Here is a 20,910-nt window from a genome sequence, read left to right as displayed (position 1 = left end):
GCAGGAGAGGACTCTTTAAAGTAGAGACACTACATACTGATATACACCTGAACATCAGCAGGAGAGGACTCTTTAAAGTAGAGACACTACATACTGATATACACCTGAACATCAGCAGGACAGGACTCTTTAAAGTAGAGACACTACGTACTGATATACACCTGAACATCAGCAGGACAGGACTCTTTAAAGTAGAGACACTACATACTGATATACACCTGAACATCAGCAGGAGAGGACTCTTTAAAGTAGAGACACTACATACTGATATACACCTGAACATCAGCAGGAGAGGACTCTTTAAAGTAGAGACACTGCATACTGATATACACCTGAACATCAGCAGGAGAGGACTCTTTAAAGTAGAGACACTGCATACTGATATACACCTGAACATCAGCAGGAGATGACTCTTTAAAGTAGAGACACTACATACTGATACACACCTGAACATCAGCAGGAGAGGACTCTTTAAAGTTGAGCCACTACATACTGATATACACCTGAACATCAGCAGGAGATGACTCTTTAAAGTAGAGACACTACATACTGATATACACCTGAACATCAGCAGGAGAGGACTCTTTAAAGTTGAGACACTACATACTGATATACACCTGAACATCAGCAGGAGAGGACTCTTTAAAGTAGAGACACTGCATACTGATATACACCTGAACATCAGCAGGAGAGGACTCTTTAAAGTACAGACACTACATACTGATATACACCTGAACATCAACAGGAGAGGACTCTTTAAAGTAGAGACAATACATACTGATATACACCTGAACATCAGCAGGAGAGGACTCTTTAAAGTAGATACACTACATACTGATATACACCTGAACATCAGCAGGAGAGGACTCTTTAAAGTAGAGACACTACATACTGATATACACCTGAACATCAGCAGGAGAGGACTCTTTAAAGTAGAGACACTACATACTGATATACACCTGAACATCAACAGGAGAGGACTCTTTAAAGTAGATACACTACATACTGATAAACACCTGAACATCAGCAGGAGAGGACTCTTTAAAGTAGAGACACTACATACTGATATACACCTGAACATCAACAGGAGAGGACTCTTTAAAGTAGAGACACTACATACTGATAAACACCTGAACATCAGCAGGAGAGCACTCTTTAAAGTAGAGACACTACATACTGATATACACCTGAACATCAGCAGGAGAGCACTCTTTAAAGTAGAGACACTACATACTGATATACACCTGAACATCAGCAGGAGAGGACTCTTTAAAGTAGAGACACTACATACTGATATACACCTGAACATCAGCAGGAGAGGACTCTTTAAAGTAGAGACACTACATACTGATATACACCTGAACATCAGCAGGAGAGGACTCTTTAAAGTAGAGACACTACATACTGATATACACCTGAACATCAGCAGGAGAGGACTCTTTAAAGTAGAGACAATACATACTGATATACACCTGAACATCAGCAGGAGAGGACTCTTTAAAGTAGAGACACTACATACTGATATACACCTGAACATCAGCAGGAGAGGACTCTTTAAAGTAGAGACACTACATACTGATATACACCTGAACATCAGCAGGAGATGACTCTTTAAAGTAGAGACACTACATACTGATATACACCTGAACATCAGCAGGACAGGACTCTTTAAAGTAGAGACACTACATACTGATATACACCTGAACATCAGCAGGAGAGGACTCTTTAAAGTAGAGACACTACATACTGATATGCACCTGAACATCAGCAGGACAGGACTCTTTAAAGTAGAGACACTACGTACTGATATACACCTGAACATCAGCAGGACAGGACTCTTTAAAGTAGAGACACTACATACTGATATACACCTGAACATCAGCAGGAGAGGACTCTTTAAAGTAGAGACACTACATACTGATATACACCTGAACATCAGCAGGAGAGGACTCTTTAAAGTAGAGACACTGCATACTGATATACACCTGAACATCAGCAGGAGAGGACTCTTTAAAGTAGAGACACTGCATACTGATATACACCTGAACATCAGCAGGAGATGACTCTTTAAAGTAGAGACACTACATACTGATACACACCTGAACATCAGCAGGAGAGGACTCTTTAAAGTTGAGCCACTACATACTGATATACACCTGAACATCAGCAGGAGATGACTCTTTAAAGTAGAGACACTACATACTGATATACACCTGAACATCAGCAGGAGAGGACTCTTTAAAGTTGAGACACTACATACTGATATACACCTGAACATCAGCAGGAGAGGACTCTTTAAAGTAGAGACACTGCATACTGATATACACCTGAACATCAGCAGGAGAGGACTCTTTAAAGTACAGACACTACATACTGATATACACCTGAACATCAACAGGAGAGGACTCTTTAAAGTAGAGACAATACATACTGATATACACCTGAACATCAGCAGGAGAGGACTCTTTAAAGTAGATACACTACATACTGATATACACCTGAACATCAGCAGGAGAGGACTCTTTAAAGTAGAGACACTACATACTGATATACACCTGAACATCAGCAGGAGAGGACTCTTTAAAGTAGAGACACTACATACTGATATACACCTGAACATCAACAGGAGAGGACTCTTTAAAGTAGATACACTACATACTGATAAACACCTGAACATCAGCAGGAGAGGACTCTTTAAAGTAGAGACACTACATACTGATATACACCTGAACATCAACAGGAGAGGACTCTTTAAAGTAGAGACACTACATACTGATAAACACCTGAACATCAGCAGGAGAGCACTCTTTAAAGTAGAGACACTACATACTGATATACACCTGAACATCAGCAGGAGAGCACTCTTTAAAGTAGAGACACTACATACTGATATACACCTGAACATCAGCAGGAGAGGACTCTTTAAAGTAGAGTCACTACATACTGATATACACCTGAACATCAGCAGGAGAGGACTCTTTAAAGTAGAGACACTACTTACTGATATACACCTGAACATCAGCAGGAGAGGACTCTTTAAAGTAGAGACCACTACATACTGATATACACCTGAACATCAGCAGGAGAGGACTCTTTAAAGTAGAGACACTACATACTGATATACACCTGAACATCAGCAGGAGAGGACTCTTTAAAGTAGAGACAATACATACTGATATACACCTGAACATCAGCAGGAGAGGACTCTTTAAAGTAGAGACACTACATACTGATATACACCTGAACATCAGCAGGAGAGGACTCTTTAAAGTAGAGACACTACATACTGATATACACCTGAACATCAGCAGGAGAGGACTCTTTAAAGTAGAGACACTACATACTGATATACACCTGAACATCAGCAGGAGAGGACTCTTTAAAGTAGAGACACTACATACTGATATACACCTGAACATCAGCAGGAGAGGACTCTTTAAAGTAGAGACACTGCATACTGATATAACACCTGAACATCAGCAGGAGAGGACTCTTTAAAGTAGAGACACTACATACTGATATACACCTGAACATCAGCAGGAGAGGACCTCTTTAAAGTAGAGACACTACATACTGATATACACCTGAACATCAGCAGGAGAGGACTCTTTAAAGTAGAGACACTGCATACTGATATACACCTGAACATCCAGCAGGAGAGGACTCTTTAAAGTAGAGACACTACATACTGATATACACCTGAACATCAGCAGGAGAGGACTCTTTAAAGTAGAGACACTACATACTGATATACACCTGAACATCAGCAGGAGAGGACTCTTTAAAGTAGAGACACTACATACTGATATACACCTGAACATCAGCAGGAGAGGACTCTTTAAAGTAGAGACACGACATACTGATATACACCTGAACATCAGCAGGAGAGGACTCTTTAAAGTAGAGACACTACATACTGATATACACCTGAACATCAGCAGGAGAGGACTCTTTAAAGTAGAGGACACTACATACTGATATACACCTGAACATCAGCAGGAGAGGACTCTTTAAAGTAGAGACACTACATACTGATATACACCTGAACATCAGCAGGAGAGGACTCTTTAAAGTAGAGACACTACATACTGATATACACCTGAACATCAGCAGGAGAGGACTCTTTAAAGTAGAGACACTACATACTGATATACACCTGAACATCAGCAGGAGAGGACTCTTTAAAGTAGAGACAATACATACTGATATACACCTGAACATCAGCAGGAGAGGACTCTTTAAAGTAGAGACACTACATACTGATATACACCTGAACATCAGCAGGAGAGGACTCTTTAAAGTAGAGACACTACATACTGATATACACCTGAACATCAGCAGGAGAGGACTCTTTAAAGTAGAGACACTACATACTGATATACACCTGAACATCAGCAGGAGAGGACTCTTTAAAGTAGAGACACTACATACTGATATACACCTGAACATCAGCAGGAGAGGACTCTTTAAAGTAGAGACACTGCATACTGATATACACCTGAACATCAGCAGGAGAGGACTCTTTAAAGTAGAGACACTACATACTGATATACACCTGAACATCAGCAGGAGAGGACTCTTTAAAGTAGAGACACTACATACTGATATACACCTGAACATCAGCAGGAGAGGACTCTTTAAAGTAGAGACACTGCATACTGATATACACCTGAACATCAGCAGGAGAGGACTCTTTAAAGTAGAGACACTACATACTGATATACACCTGAACATCAGCAGGAGAGGACTCTTTAAAGTAGAGACACTACATACTGATATACACCTGAACATCAGCAGGAGAGGACTCTTTAAAGTAGAGACACTACATACTGATATACACCTGAACATCAGCAGGAGAGGACTCTTTAAAGTAGAGACACTACATACTGATATACACCTGAACATCAGCAGGAGAGGACTCTTTAAAGTAGAGACACTACATACTGATATACACCTGAACATCAGCAGGAGAGGACTCTTTAAAGTAGAGACACTACATACTGATATACACCTGAACATCAGCAGGAGAGGACTCTTTAAAGTAGAGACACTACATACTGATATACACCTGAACATCAGCAGGAGAGGACTCTTTAAAGTAGAGACACTACATACTGATATACACCTGAACATCAGCAGGAGAGGACTCTTTAAAGTAGAGACACTACATACTGATATACACCTGAACATCAGCAGGAGAGAACTCTTTAACACCCAAATGTAGTTTGAGAGTTTTCTCAACCTACTTATGAGAGGCTGAATAACTCTGTGTCTCTCTCAACTTCTATTCCCAACACACACACACACACACACACACACACACACACACACACACACACACACACACACACACACACACACACACACACACACACACACACACACACACACACACACACACACACACACACACACACACACACACACACACACACACACACACACACACACACACACACACACACACACACACACACACACACACACACACACACACACACACACACACACACACACACACACACACACACACACACACACACACCTCGACGGGGTCTCTGAACCAATCAGAGCCCAGCGTCCCTGACTATTCCTGTCTCCTGTATGACAGATAACATGAAGAACAGTGTGGGTGACCTCGCCTTGGGCCCAATCCAATAACCAGCGGAGAAAATCTATTTGGGAATTCCCCTCCACCTTCAGCGAGATGGATTAATGAAATACAGGAGGGGGGAGTGAGAAGTCATACTGGCGGCAGAGATATCAAGCCAGATGACTGAAACACACGCACACACACATAGAGAGAAAGACACACACACACACACACACACACACACACACACACACAGAGAGACAGAGAGAGAGAGAGATATACAAACACAGAGAGAGAAAGACACACATAAAGAGAGACACACAGAGAGAGATACACACACACACACACACAGAGAGACAGACACACACACACAGAGAGACAGAGCGAGAGAGACACACACAGAGAGACAGAGAGAGAGAGGGACACACACACAGAGAGACAGAGCGAGAGAGACACACACAGAGAGACAGAGCGAGAGAGACACACACACACAGAGAGACAGAGAGAGATAGGGACACACACAGAGAGACAGAGAGAGATAGGGACACACACAGAGAGACAGAGAGAGAGAGAGAGATACACACACACAGAGAGAGAAAGACACACATAAAGAGAGACACACAGAGAGAGATACACACACACACACAGAGAGAAAGACACACACACACAGAGAGAAAGACACACACACACAGAGAGACAGAGAGAGATAGGGACACACACACAGAGAGACAGAGCGAGATAGGGACACACACACAGAGAGACAGAGCGAGAGAGACACACACACACAGAGATAGGGACACACACACACAGAGAGACAGAGCGAGAGAGACACACACAGAGAGACAGAGAGAGATAGGGACACACACAGAGAGACAGAGAGAGATATGGACACACACAGAGACAGAGCGACACACACACAGAGAGGGAAAGAGAGACACACACACAGACACACACTTCTCATCTCGTAAAGACCTGACCCTCTCTAAGATATTATTATATCTGCTTTCAAACAATAAAGACAGTCATAGACGTTTGTGTCCCTAAACATCTCTTACTGCAAACATAAAGATGGTTTCCAAATAAAAGCATTTAGAAATTGATGTTTTTTAAGATCAGTCTGAATAAAGTGGACTCGGTGATAACGCCAGCTTACAAAGTCATTGTTCAAATCTATCGACTTGATTTATTTTGTACTTGTTCATGCGTGAATGAGGTTTTGACTACTCATATGTGTATGCATGTATATCTTTATTTCATCCAATAACACGGCTTGAATGAAAGCAGCTGTTTTCTCGACTCCAGCCTAATTTCCCCCTGTGATGAAGAACTAATCAGAGAAAGTGTTTTCACTATTAATAACCCAAGCTGCTGTGAAGCTCCAGGGAATCAGAGAGTGAAATTAAAGAATGCATCACTTCGCTACGCACCGCCGCCTCACTTCTGGAACGATATTAGGATTAGTTTGCTTCTGAAATGAAGATAATGAGAGAATCTGACGTCGGTTTCATCAGAGATCAATAAGCCATCTTGTTTTCAACCGTGGGGATTTCTTTAACTGGAGATTCAACCTTCGATCAAAGATTAGCTCCGTTTCCATCTGGCAGAGCGAGAATATTCAAATAATAAACCGACAGTAATTGCGAGGAGACGAGGATCAGAGCGGTATGGTCCACTGTTCCAAAGCAAATATGAATTCCAGATCCACTTACAAGCTTTCAGTAAATCTACCTGCTGTTTCCAAGGTCAGGCTTTACTTCTACACTCAGCAGGGGGTCTGGTGGGAGGCCTTTTGCACCAAATTGCACGAAGGAAATGCCCGTCTGATAAACAACCTTTAAAAGTCAAATCGGGAGAATATAAGTGCAACAAAAATAGAAATATAATGATTTTAAGCTGGAAAAAGTAGGAACCTCAGAAATAATGGGTGTGATCCTAGATAACAACCTGTCCTTCACTGCAAACATCGCTGCTACAACCCGTTGCTGCAGATACACGCTTTACAACATCAGGAAGATACGTCCCCAGCTGACTCAGAAAGCGACTCAGGTTCTGGTCCAGGCTCTAGTCATCTCACGCCTAGACTACTGCAACTCCCTCCTGGCTGGTCTACCTGCATGTGCCATCCGACCTCTGCAGCTCATCCAGAATGCAGCGGCTCGTCTGGTCTTCAACCTTCCTAAATTCTCCCACACCACTCCGCTCCTCCGCTCCCTTCACTGGCTTCCAGTAACTGCTAGAATCCACTTCAAGACACTGGTACTTGCTTACCATGCTGCGAATGGATCTGGCCCTTCCTACATCCAGGACATGGTTAAACCGTACACCCCAGCGCGTGCACTCCGCTCTGCATCAGCCAAACGACTCGTTGCGCTTTCGCTGCGAGGGGGACCCAAGTTCCCATCGGCGAAAACACATGGGTTTGCTATCCTGGCTCCAAAATGGTGGAATGAGCTCCCCATTGACATCAGGACGGCAGATAGCTTGCACATCTTCCGGCGCAAACTGAAAACTCATCTCTTTCGACTCCACTTCGAGCGATAGAACTATTAACAAAGCACTTATATACTAATAAAGGACTGGCTTACCTAAAGCCAGTTGAGTAGCACTTGAAATGTTTGGCTCTATGAAGCATGATGTACTTATATGATTCTGTTTTCTTCAAGGTTGTGTCTTCCTGGTCGAACGCACTTATTGTAAGTCGCTTTGGATAAAAGCGTCAGCTAAATGCAATGTAATGTAGAAGAATGGCTATACACAGTGGAGCTCTTAAAGGGGTCTTTGTTAATGTAACATCGTTATGTAAAAGGTTGCTTTCAATGAGGAGTAGAAGATAATACAAACTAGAAGGAACAATATTAAATGAACATAGCCGGCATTTTATTAAACATTAAACAACCGCTCACCCACCCAAATGTCTATCAACTATTTCAACCTACACAAAGTTGAAAAAGAAGCAAGACAAAAAATTCGAGCTCTGAAAATAATAATAATCCAACCCGGGTAGTCTGTAGTTTCTCTGGTGATCCAATGAGTCCTTTTTCTGGAGATATACTCCTTTATAATTCTTCTTTCTGGGGTGTTTTCCTCTCCCGTAGTGTGCTGTATAGGTTTTAGTGCATGTAAATGGTCTGCAAAGGCTAACATCCTTTTGTTCCCTCCAGAGCACGGACGGAAAGATTCCTAGTGATGAAAATGAGGTGGATAGGGACTCTTTAATACTAAACATTAGGCGCTTTCACACCGGAGTACTTTTCCCCCCGAACTAGGCCGAGAGGGGGGAGATTTGGTTTCACACCAAAAAGGATCTGGAACTAGTCCCTAGTTTGCGTGAACCTCTTCACCCCCAGATGGTCCCTGCTAGAGAGGCGGTAGTTTCCTGAGGAGGAAATGGTTCGTGGGTCGGCCACACTAACAAGTTCTGATTGGCTGGAAGAATTGCAAACCACGCCCCACAAAACTCCAAAGTTTTGTGAAGCCGCCATTTTATTTGCTCGCATTAGCATTATTAGCATTAGCATTATTAGCATTAGCCCAGCGCACCAACGGAGAGAGACTAACTTATGGCAACACAAAAGAAAACATGGGAGCGGTGGAGTGATGAGGAGGTGTCGGCGCTTCTGGCGACCCAGCAGCCTGCCAGTAAACCCAAAGCAGAAGAAGAAGAAGTGATGTCAGCGGCTTTGTTTGCCTAATCCTCCCTCAGGGAACTTATTCCGGTGTGAACGCGATCTACTAGGACAGTTCGAGGGACTAAAGAGTTCGGGGGGAACAAGTACCGGCTAAGTACTTGGTGTAAAGCGGATATTGGTTTTCATTAAGTTACAAACAGCTATGTACCATCTTATATATATTTTTTAGGTGGATTTAAACATGACATATATTTGAATGTTTTCAACTAAGCGTTAAACTCTAGGATATCATGCTACCAGGTGAGTACTACCTTCAAATATGAGGAGCAGAAATACATAAATAAGAGTACTAGTAGTATAATAAGTACCACAAATACTAATCAAACCCTTAGGACTGTTAGGAATCTTCTAAGAATGTAGTATCAGTGTTGAGAAATTAAAGTTATTGGATTTAAAATGGACTGAAATGATTTGGAATGGTCCAGTCTATTATGCTAAATCATGTCTCTTCTACATCAACATGTGTCCCCTCTTCTTCATGTGTCTTCTACATCACCATGTGTCCCCTCTTCTTCATGTGTCTTCTACATCACCATGTGTCCCCTCTTCTTCACGTCTCTTCTACATCAACATGTGTCCCCTCTTCTTCATGTCTCTTCTACATCAACATGTGGCCCCTCTTCTTCATGTCTCTTCTACATCAACATGTGTCCCCTCTTCTTCATGTCTCTTCTACATCAACATGTGTCCCCTCTTCTTCATGTCTCTTCTACATCAACATGTGTCCCCTCTTCTCCATGTCTCTTCTACATCAACATGTGTCCCCTCTTCTTCATGTCTCTTCTACATCAACATGTGTCCCCCTCTTCTTCATGTCTCTTCTACATCAACATGTGTCCCCTCTTCTTCATGTGTCTTCTACATCACCATGTGTCCCCTCTTCTTCACGTCTCTTCTACATCAACATGTGTCCCCTCTTCTTCATGTCTCTTCTACATCAACATGTGTCCCCTCTTCTTCATGTCTCTTCTACATCAACATGTGTCCCCCTCTTCTTCATGTCTCTTCTACATCAACATGTGTCCCCTCTTCTCCATGTCTCTTCTACATCAACATGTGTCCCCCTCTTCTCCATGTCTCTTCTACATCAACATGTGTCCCCTCTTCTTCATGTCTCTTCTACATCAACATGTGTGTCCTCTCTTCTTCATGTCTCTTCTACATCAACATGTGTCCCCTCTTCTCCATGTCTCTTCTACATCAACATGTGTCCCCTCTTCTCCATGTCTCTCCTACATCAACATGTGTCCCCTCTTCTCCATGTCTCTCTACTCAACATGTGTCCCCTCTTCTCATGTCTCTTCTACTCAACATGTGTCCCCTCTCTTCATGTATCTTCTACATCAACATGTCCCCCTCTTCTTCTTCTCTTCTCTTCTACATCAACATGTGTCCCCTCTTCTTCATGTCTCTTCTACATCAACATGTGTCCCCTCTTCTTCATGTCTCTTCTACATCAACATGTGTCCCCTCTTCTTCATGTCTCTTCTACATCAACATGTGTCCCCTCTTCTTCATGTCTCTTCTACATCAACATGTGTCCCCTCTTCTTCCATGTCTCTTCTACATCACATGTGTCCCCTCTTCGTCATTGCTCTTCTACATCAACATGTGTCCCCTCTTCATTCATGTCTCTTCTACATCAACATGTGTACCCTCTTCTTCATTGTCTCTTCTACATACACATGTGTCCCCTCTTCTTCATGTCCTCTCTACATCAACATGTGTCCCCTCTTCTTCATGTCTCTTCTACATCAACATGTGTCCCCTCTTCTTCCATGTTCTTCTACATCAACATGTGTTCCCCTCTCTTCATGTCTCTTCTACATCAACAGTGTCCCCTCTTCTTCATGTCTCTTCTACATCAACATGTGTCCCCTCTTCTCATGTCTCTTCTACATCAACATGTGTCCCCTCTTCTTCATGTCTCTTTCTACATCAACATGTGTCCCCTCTTCTTTATGTCTCTTCTACATCAACATGTGTCCCCTCTTCTTCATGTCTCTTCTACATCAACATGTGTCCCCTCTTCTTCATGTCTCTTCCACATCAACATGTGTCCCCTCTTCTTCATGTCTCTTTCTACATCACATGTGTCCCCTCTTCTTCATGTCTCTTCTACATCAACATGTGTCCCCTCTTCTCATGTCTCTTCCACATCAACATGTGTCCCCTCTTCATCATGTCTCTTCTACATCAACATGTGTCCCCTCTTCTTCATGTCTCTTCTACATCAACATGTGTCCCCTCTTCTTCATGTCTCTTCTACATCAACATGTGTCCCCTCTTCTTCATGTCTCTTCTACATCAACATGTGTCCCCTCGTCTTCATGTGTTCTTCTACATCAACATGTGTCCCCTCTTCTTCATGTCTCTTTCCACATCAACATGTGTCCCCTCTCTTCATGTCTCTTCTACATCAACATGTGTCCCCTCTTCTTCATGTCTCTTCTCAACATGTGTCCCCTCTTCTTCATGTCTCTTCTACATCAACATATGTCCCCTCTTCTTCACGTCTCTTCTACATCAACATGTGTTCCCTCTTCTTCATGTCTCTTCTACATCAACATGTGTCCCCTCTTCTTCATGTCTCTTCTACATCAACATGTGTCCCCTCTTCTTCATGTATCTTCTACATCACCATGTGTCCCCTCTTCTTCATGTCTCTTCTACATCAACATGTGTCCCCTCTTCTCCATGTCTCTTCTACATCAACATGTGTTCCCTCTTCTTCATGTCTCTTCTACATCAACATGTGTTCCCTCTTCTTCATGTCTCTTCTACATCAACATATGTCCCCTCTTCTTCATGTCTCTTCTACATCAACATGTGTCCCCTCTTCTTCATGTCTCTTCTACATCAACATGTGTCCCCTCTGTGGAAAGAGACTCTGAAAGGTTCAGGAACAAAGATTCTCTCTCTTTTTGATCCATTTCTATAAAAACCTGTCTGAAAATGAGCTGATCAGATTTTGGCCACTTTATGATGTCATAACGATGTGTTTGTCTTGTGTAACCATTAGCCAATCAGCAACCAAGGTACCCCCCCCCCCCCCCCCCCCCCTTATCACCTGAATCTCCTCCTAGAGCACCATTGAGTTCTTTGTAACCAAATGTCTCTCAGAGGGGCGTGGGGAGGGGCTCCTTATTTTCATCTAAAGTAACAGACAGAGAATCAGCACTTTGGAAACAGGGCTGAAACAGAGGGGATTATGGGTAATGCTGCAATGATCTGTTTGGTGTTTCAGCCAATCAGAGACAGGCTCTGCATATATCTGAGACCTGTGATCTCACCTGTGATCAGGTAAGTCCTCTTACCTGGTTCTGGTCTCAGTGTCTTCGTGAGTGGAGTGGCACATGGCGCTGAACTGGGACACGAAGAAGTCGTAGCGACGGTGGTACGACGGCGTGTCCTCCTCGATGTTGGCAAACTTCACAAACTGGAGGAAAAAGACAGGAGGAAAAAGTTATTTCTCATTAGGACCTTGGAGGTTTGTCTAGATTGAAGTGTTCATAAAACCGTCAACTTTTACGGTCCTTATAATGTCCATTAATTGTCAACAAAGCAACGTATTTCAATTTCATTTTGTGATGAAGCAGCTTTCAGTGTCTTCAGAAACGCTTGAGGTTTGCCGTCCTCGTCGTTGTTGTTTTCAACCGTCTTATCTCGCGGGCATTTAAATATTAAATGTTTGTTTATCTACACCTCTTAAATGCATGATCTGTTTTGTATATTTATGCTCATGAAAAGCACTTTATAAATGGTCTAAAACCTGCTTTGTAAATACACTGCCCTTGCCGTTACAGCCAGTTTTACAAACTGTCCGTAATGTGGTTACACGAAGCAAAAACAACACATCAAAATGGCACTATTTAAAGTGTGAAATATCATCCGTCTAAAATCTGTTTTGGTCAACACCAGAAGGGCATTTCTTACTCTGTGTGTGTGTGTGTGTGTGTGTGTGTGTGTGTGTGTGTGTGTGTGTGTGTGTGTGTGTGTGTGTGCGTGCGTGCGTGTGTGTGCGCGGCCTCATACCAAAATGCAGATGTTCCCCCTAAAATGTTAATGTGATGCCAGAAAACAATATTTCTGTTTGTCTATAATTGTGTAATTACTCCACGTCACATTTTGTATGGATTCTGTATTGCCAGAAAGTCAATTCTTCAGTGTTGTTTTAAAAAAACATCAAAGCGTCCTGAATCCACCTGCAATCATTTTCAATTTCCTCCAATCAGAGCATCGCGGCTGTGAAGCTTTTTGACTTGTCACCACGAGACCAAAACATTGAGTTAATCGAGAACACAACGACATGCAGAGCGTTTCCAGTGACTCAGACCAGAAATATCCTCATACTCTTGCATGGGGATGAACTGGAAATGATGGTGATAATGATAGCAGCCATTAGACATCCCCCCTCTTTTGTCCAGCCTGTAATTTCCTCCCTCAAAACAGGAGTGTCCTCACCATCAGCTGTTCTCCTCAAGGACCCATTATGGTACCCACTGCAGTAAATTGTCTTTTGTACAGTTCTCCATCGGTGACCAGAACCCACCGCTCTACCTGGTAATTTCCTCCCATTTGTTACCTAACCTCTCCTGGGGAAATGGCTCAGATGGAGAGTGGTTTCCCCTCGGGTTCCCTCCTGTGTTACTGGATCACACAGGAGGGAAACCAGGGGCGACACATCAAGGGCTGAACCTGGAAATTATTCAGCATTTTAGCTCTATTCTCTTCCCTGGTCCGGAAGTCAATCGTTTTCTGAATGAAACAAGCTGAAGAGATGTTTGTTCTACCACATGAAATCCATCAGTAAATACCCTACTGGTTAATTTAAAAACTGCGGTTGCTAACAAGTGTCTAAATGAGATGACTAAACGTCATCACGCCCAACATTAGCCGCCTTTAGCTTAGCGGTGGTGACATGAAGTCATGTGACCGTGCTGTAGTTCCTTTATAGCCCAACATTAGCCACCTTTAGCTTAGCGGTGGTGACGTGAAGTCATGTGACCGTGCTGTAGTTCCTTTATAGCCCAACATTAGCCGCCTTTAGCTTAGCGGTGGTGACGTGAAGTCATGTGACCGTGCTGTAGTTCCTTTATAGCCCAACATTAGCCACCTTTAGCTTAGCGGTGGTGACGTGAAGTCATGTGACCGTGCTGTAGTTCTTTTTTAGCCCAACATTAGCCACCTTTAGCTTAGCGGTGGTGACGTGAAGTCATGTGACCGTGCTGTAGTTCCTTTATAGCCCAACATTAGCCTCCTTTATAGCCCAACATTAGCCTCCTTTAGCTTAGCGGTGGTGACAAGAAGTCATGTGACCGTGCTGTAGTTCCTTTATAGCCCAACATTAGCCACCTTTAGCTTAGCGGTGGTGACGTGAAGTCATGTGACCATGCTGTAGTTCCTTTATAGCCCAACATTAGCCTCCTTTAGCTTAGTGGTGGTGACGTGAAGTCATGTGACCGTGCTGTAGTTCCTTTATAGCCCAACATTAGCCACCTTTAGCTTAGCGGTGGTGACGTGAAGTCATGTGACCGTGCTGAAGTTCCATTATAGCCCAACATTAGCTTTTTACTTCAGAAATCGTAAAACTTGTGTTGAGACAGAAGATTTCATATCGAAAGCAAGGGTTTTTCTAGAAAGATAAAGTATGAGTACTGAGGCGCTGATCTTGTATATAAAATATATCAATTCTGGCGAAAACACGACACCCGTATACAAGATGGCGCCGCGGACGTAGACAACAACATGGCGTCGGAGCTCCGTAAAAACAAAGCTGTCTCTGCCGTCAGACGCTCTGTTTGATACTCATATTTCTGGAGTAATTATACAGTTTTGACGAACAGAAATATTGTTTTCTGGCATCACTTTAATAATAACAATAATAACAATAAATGACAGTTGTAAGGGACCAGAGGTCGCGTTAACCGAATATTTTCCGTCTATGACGGATTTTTTTTAACAATGACGGAAAACTCTGAAAGCAGTCTGTCATTTTGACGGATTAGAACAAACTCGGAACAGCGCCAAAGTTTCCCCGCAGCGAGGCTCCGGTGATAAGCATGCCTGCCAAAAAGGAAATGATACCGTTTACAAACCCAACTTTGCCAAATCATTGAAATGTCTGTGAGTTCTGGCTTCACGCTGTGCGCACTCCCGCGAGGTGCAGTGGGCATGCATAACATGGCGTTGATCTCTCTCTCATACTGACTTTTGACGGAAATGTTACGATCCTGTCTGAAAACTAGTTTAGCTCTTTAAATATCAAGTAAACGTGCTGCTGTAACAGGTACATTCCCCAATGTGGGATCAATACAGTATATCTTAATCAACTAAACCACTATCATTGTTCAAATTGATTACTAATGCCATCCATATTTCTGGTTCCAGTTTCTGAGGATTTGCTGCTTTCTTTTTGCGTCATATGATTGTCAATGTAATATCTCTGGGGTTTGGACTGTTGGTTGGACAACACCAGACATTTAAACATGTCGTCATTAAAGTGGGATGGTTGACATTGTCTTCTGGCGTCACTTGAACATTTTACGGGGAGTTAATTATGTCTGCAGCCGAGGTTTCATTATGTAAATAAGAACGTTCAGAAAGCCTTGTGGCAAAGTACTTGAAAAAGAGAGGGTGATACAAACACCAGATCCATTTGTTTTACTTCCTTCAGGCCATTTTTAAAGAGCTCATTTAAAAAAGAAAAAGGGAACAACAAGGAGGCATTAAAGAGTCTGTGAAATTGGCTGGTTTTACTTCTCTTCCCATGCATACTGATTACATAACAAGTGGTGAAAGACATCAACAGAGACATCCCCACGTTGGTTCAGTGGATCATTTTACATCACAATGAAAGCTGGACCACTTTCTAATTATTAGGGATGTCCCGATCCGATTCCGATCATTTGATATTGACAATCTGCAGATACCGATTTTTCCCGCTCCGATCTTTATGCAATGCATAAAAAGGTAACAGATAACGGCTGGTCATCCACCGCGATGAGTTCAGCTCTCTTGGCTGTTATTCTTTTGGCCTTTTCACTGTTCTGGGGCCGTTTCTCTTTCCTTTTGAAAGTCTCTGAAAGTGTCGGTTGCTTCAGTGCCGTTACCCGAGTGGCCGCTGTGTACTCGCCGTGTTGTTGGTGTTTGTTTCTCAGGTGGTGTGTTAGATTGGTCGTGTTGAACGTAGCTCTGTTCTTGGAACCTCCGCCTTGCAAACATTGCATCTGGCTGTTAAACTGCCTTCGCTTTCAATTTTAGAATACTTCCAAACTCCTGACATTTTCTCTGTCCTGACTCCCGACGAGTCACCAGCTGAACGTAGCCTCTCGTTAGCTGCTACTATCAGACACTGCGCCCACTCTGTTGCTTTGAGAGGAATAAACAACCAGGTCTGAAAACAAGCCCAAGCAACACACACATGATGTTGAGTCATTTCAAACCAAAACTAAGGCCTCAGGATGACTTTAAGACGTGAACATGGTCATTTTTGTTTTGTAACATTAAATAAAATAAAAAAAATTTAAATTATAAAAAAAAAAAAAAAAAAGATTCCCGATCCCCGATCTTTTTCTCCCGATTCCGATCTTTTCAAAATCACGTGATCGGCTCCGATCCCCGATCACGTGATCGGATCGGGACATCTCTACTAATTATCTTTTCAAAGATGGAGATGGAGTGAAATCGTCAAAACACTGGCTGTACGATCTTAGCTTCACATACGAGAGTCTACGAATCCTCAATATCGAAGAGTTCTTGAACCTGATATCTGCGTTTGATTGCTTTGCCAGGTTGTGCATCATCGGTGTGATTGCTGGACGGCTAGAAGTGTCTCCTCTCCCTGCGTCTCAGTGGAAGAGACACTCATCCGTCACCCTCTCAGGGGACGAGAAATCTGTCCGTCTGTTCAACCTCCTTCACATTTTCTGGATCAAACAGAGTTCATGGGCAGTGATTCAATGTCTGCCAGCTCATAGAGGCCTGTTGTGAACATGGAAATGTTGAGGACCCCAAAGCTTTATGATAGAAATGTACAGTAAGGGTCCCCAGCACATAGAAGCTGCCAGATGCTAACCTCCATATGTTGGGTGATTTGCACAATTAGCATAAGTTGCATTAATTAGCATATGCAGACGATGGCTACAAAATGGCTTTGCTGATTTGGACAATTTTGGTGTGTTTTTGGAGGTTATTGCGGATGTTGAATACACTTCTGACATACTTACGATTAAAAATGGAAGTTTTGAGACCCCTAAAACTTCAAAAATCATCAAAATCAGCCACTTTCTGGTTTAAACTGCCCACATTTTCCAAAACGCCCAAGGTATTTCTTAACAATTCTCTGCAAATGATAGTTAATGCTAATAATGCAACTGTTTTGTGCCGATTTGGGACCCGTACTATACATTTCTATCACAAAACTTTGGGGTACTCAACATGTCCGGGTTCACTTTGCTGGCAAGTAGACTAACTACTGTAGAGTTAATGTGTGGCACTTAAACAAAAAGGAAATGAGATTACACACACATTTTGGTCCAACTTAATGCCAATCAAATATTCTGAGGATTTACCAATCAAGAGTAGTCTCCAGCCTGAAGCTACAGCCACACGTATACTTGTTGTTTCTTAGATTTCTACGTTTACGCCTACCGTCCACACTTCTTCTTAGTAGAAAACTACGAAATGTTGAGTAGCCTATGATAGAAATGTACAGTAAGGGTCCCCAGCACATAGAAACTTCCGGATGCTAACCTGTATATGTTGGTTGATTTGCACAAGTTGCATTATTAGCATTAATTAGCATACGTATGCAACCAATAGCTACCCAATTGCATGGCCGTTTTGGACAATTTTGGCAGCTTCAACCAGAAAGTGGCCATATTTTAGACTCAAAACTGCAATTTTTAATCTTAAGAATGTCAGAAGTTCTAAAGAATCCTATATATGCTACGTTTATTTGTTTATCTTAACCCTCCTCTTGTATTCTTTGTGTGAAAATGTGACTATAAGACCCTCTGCAGACCTCCTCATGTGTGTACTTCGCTGCAGACTGCTGGCACTGTTACCTTCTTGCAAGAATAAACCGTCTTATTTTAAATATCTTCATTTGAGTATAACAGAAAGGTTTCCTCACCATTTCATACTTATGTTTTTAGTTTCTATTGGTTAAATTCCACCACACTTTACATTTCTATCATAAAGCTTTGGGGTCCTCAACATTTCCATGTTCACAACAGGCCTCTCTGAGCTGGCAGACATTGAATCACTGCCCATGAACTCTGTTTGATCCAGAAAATGTGAAGCAGGTTGAACAGACGGACAGATTTATCTTTGGTCCACACAGGCTATAAATACCGTCCCCTGAGAGGGTGACTCAGTGTCTTCATGTGGACGGATGAGTGTCTCTTCCACTGAGACGCAGGGAGAAGAGACACTTCTGCCAATTCCCGGAGATAAAGTTAGCAGAGGAACACCAACACATGCCGGGTAAAAATAGAAAAAACCGTTCTGTTCTGAGAAACTGAAAAATGGAGCTTGTTTCTAATGAAATGTCACCGTCAGATTGATTAGAAAACCTGTGTATAATGTATAATATTTACAGCATGATTTATCACCTCCACCCACAAGGTTCTCTGTTCGTCTGTTAGAGAAGTTAAATATCACAAAAGTTGAATCTGGAATCTCGCTCTTGTACATAATGTGGACTGCTAAGTCTGCATTATATTTATTAAAGAGGCCCTATTATCCTTTATTTATTTATTTCAATACAATTTATTTAAATCTACTTAAAGGTCACCTATCATGCTATTTCTAGGCAATAGCAGAGGTCTCAGATATATACAAATACATTAAAAACATGTCTATGAAGTGTTTTGCTCCAAACACCAAACAGATCATTCTAGCCACGCCTCATATCCCTCTGTTTCACTTCCTGTTTCTAAAGAGCTAATTTGGGGATAAAGCTTTAAAGAGGAGGGTCTGAGCTCATGCGGGACCCGGCAGCTACTGTCTAAACTAAATGCTGCCGTGATGAAACGCCATATCAAGGATCATCAAGGATTCTCTCTGAAACAGTCTGGAGCTCAAAGGCTTTCTCTCTTGCCGGTTATACCACAAGGTGAGTTCCTTTTTACTTCCTGCTTCTTCACACACATGCTCTCCAGTACAGGTTAGCTCTGAGTGTTAGCGATGCTAATGTAAACACCGACCATATTACGTCCAAAACAGTCGGGCATTGTTTCTGATAGCAACGTTTCTGATTGGCCCGTGGGTCCACATTTAAGATGTTACGTCATATCGGACGCAAATCTGGATCAGCTCCGTTGTTCCCCGTTTTTAGAGATTTGGGTACGGAGGAAAAGAGAGAGGGTTTTATTTCCTGACGCTGCGTGAGTTCCCTGACGCACCGGGGACACATGTTGATGGAGAGAAGACATCACAAAGTGACTTTTGCATGATAGGTCCCCTTTAAATTAACTACATTATTGTAATGTCTTCTCTTCAATAACCGGGAACAGTTTACACTACAGCTATTTTGCACAATTATAATGCATTCAATCCAATGCCAATGTGTGTCTGTAGTTTATTTCTATATATTCCTGTAGCTTAGTGAGACTGTATATCATGGAGTACTCAATGTATTCGTTATATTGTGTATTATTTAGATACTCTAGGTATATATTTGTCCTTTCTATTGTGAATGTGTATATACTTGCTTGTGGGTGTAAAACATGTTTAACTTGACTCTGCTGCTGAAACAACATAATTTCCCAATTTGGGAAGAAAAAAGTACATACAGTATCTAGCATCTACCCATTGATTAATTCAAACTAATCTGTTTGTCCATTTTGTTCATGACTTTTCGAAATAATGTTTTTTTTTTTTTTTTTCATACTCTTCCGGAATAGTGACTTAAATAAATTGGATTGAATAATTGTAATTTTGATACTTGAAGTACGTTTTGCTTCAGTAACATTTGCTATTTAAGATTTTTACTTTAAAGGAAGTATTTTAAGACGATAGTATTTCTACTTTTACTTCAGTTAGGGATCTGAGTATTTCTTACTGTAGGAGCCATTTAGCTGAATTTATTATATACGTTTTTTCATTTAACACGTCTTGTTTTATTAGTATACAGTACATGGCCTACAGATATAATGTGTTGAATTTTGATCTACTCACCTTAGTTGTTTACCCCCCTGAATATGTGTTGACACCCCTTGGTCTCCTATCTGCTATATTATGTTTGTTTGAATAATTGTACTTTTGATACTTGAAGTACATCATACTTCTACTTCAGTAACATTTTCTATTTAACGTTGAAGTATTTTAAGACCATAGTATTTATATTTTTACTTCAGTGAGGTATTTCCTACTAATCCACAAAGACATTTCAGTAAATAATCTGTGTCTTTCCAGGTTACATTAAAACATTGCCTTTAAATGAGGCCGTGCAGCCAAACCAAAATCAGCATAAAAACACCTATTCCTGTTTCTCACCTTCTCCTCTAAATACCACGCATCAATAATGCAGAGCTTCACATCTCTGTTTCCTGCTCGGATTAACCTCCAACAACAGCAAGGACGACAGGCATGGAGAGGGAAATAAAACCTGGAGATAACCTT

General features: G+C 41.9%; 1 protein-coding gene across 1 annotated transcript in view; it reads right to left on the bottom strand.

Annotated features, from left to right (window-relative positions):
- efr3a (EFR3 homolog A (S. cerevisiae)) overlaps positions 1-20,910 on the bottom strand; it is a gene marked incomplete at its 5' end in the record, with an annotated part of 98,930 nt that overhangs the window by 66,836 nt on the left and 11,184 nt on the right. The window contains 1 exon segment of the mRNA XM_034236340.1: positions 12,600-12,721. Coding sequence (XP_034092231.1) covers positions 12,600-12,721 — 122 coding nt within the window.

Source organism: Gymnodraco acuticeps, unplaced genomic scaffold (genome assembly GCF_902827175.1).
Source record: "Gymnodraco acuticeps unplaced genomic scaffold, fGymAcu1.1, whole genome shotgun sequence".
Classification (NCBI taxonomy): Eukaryota; Metazoa; Chordata; class Actinopteri; order Perciformes; family Bathydraconidae; genus Gymnodraco; species Gymnodraco acuticeps.
Note: the sequence above shows the minus strand (reverse complement) of the source record. Positions and strands in the feature narration are given on the sequence as shown.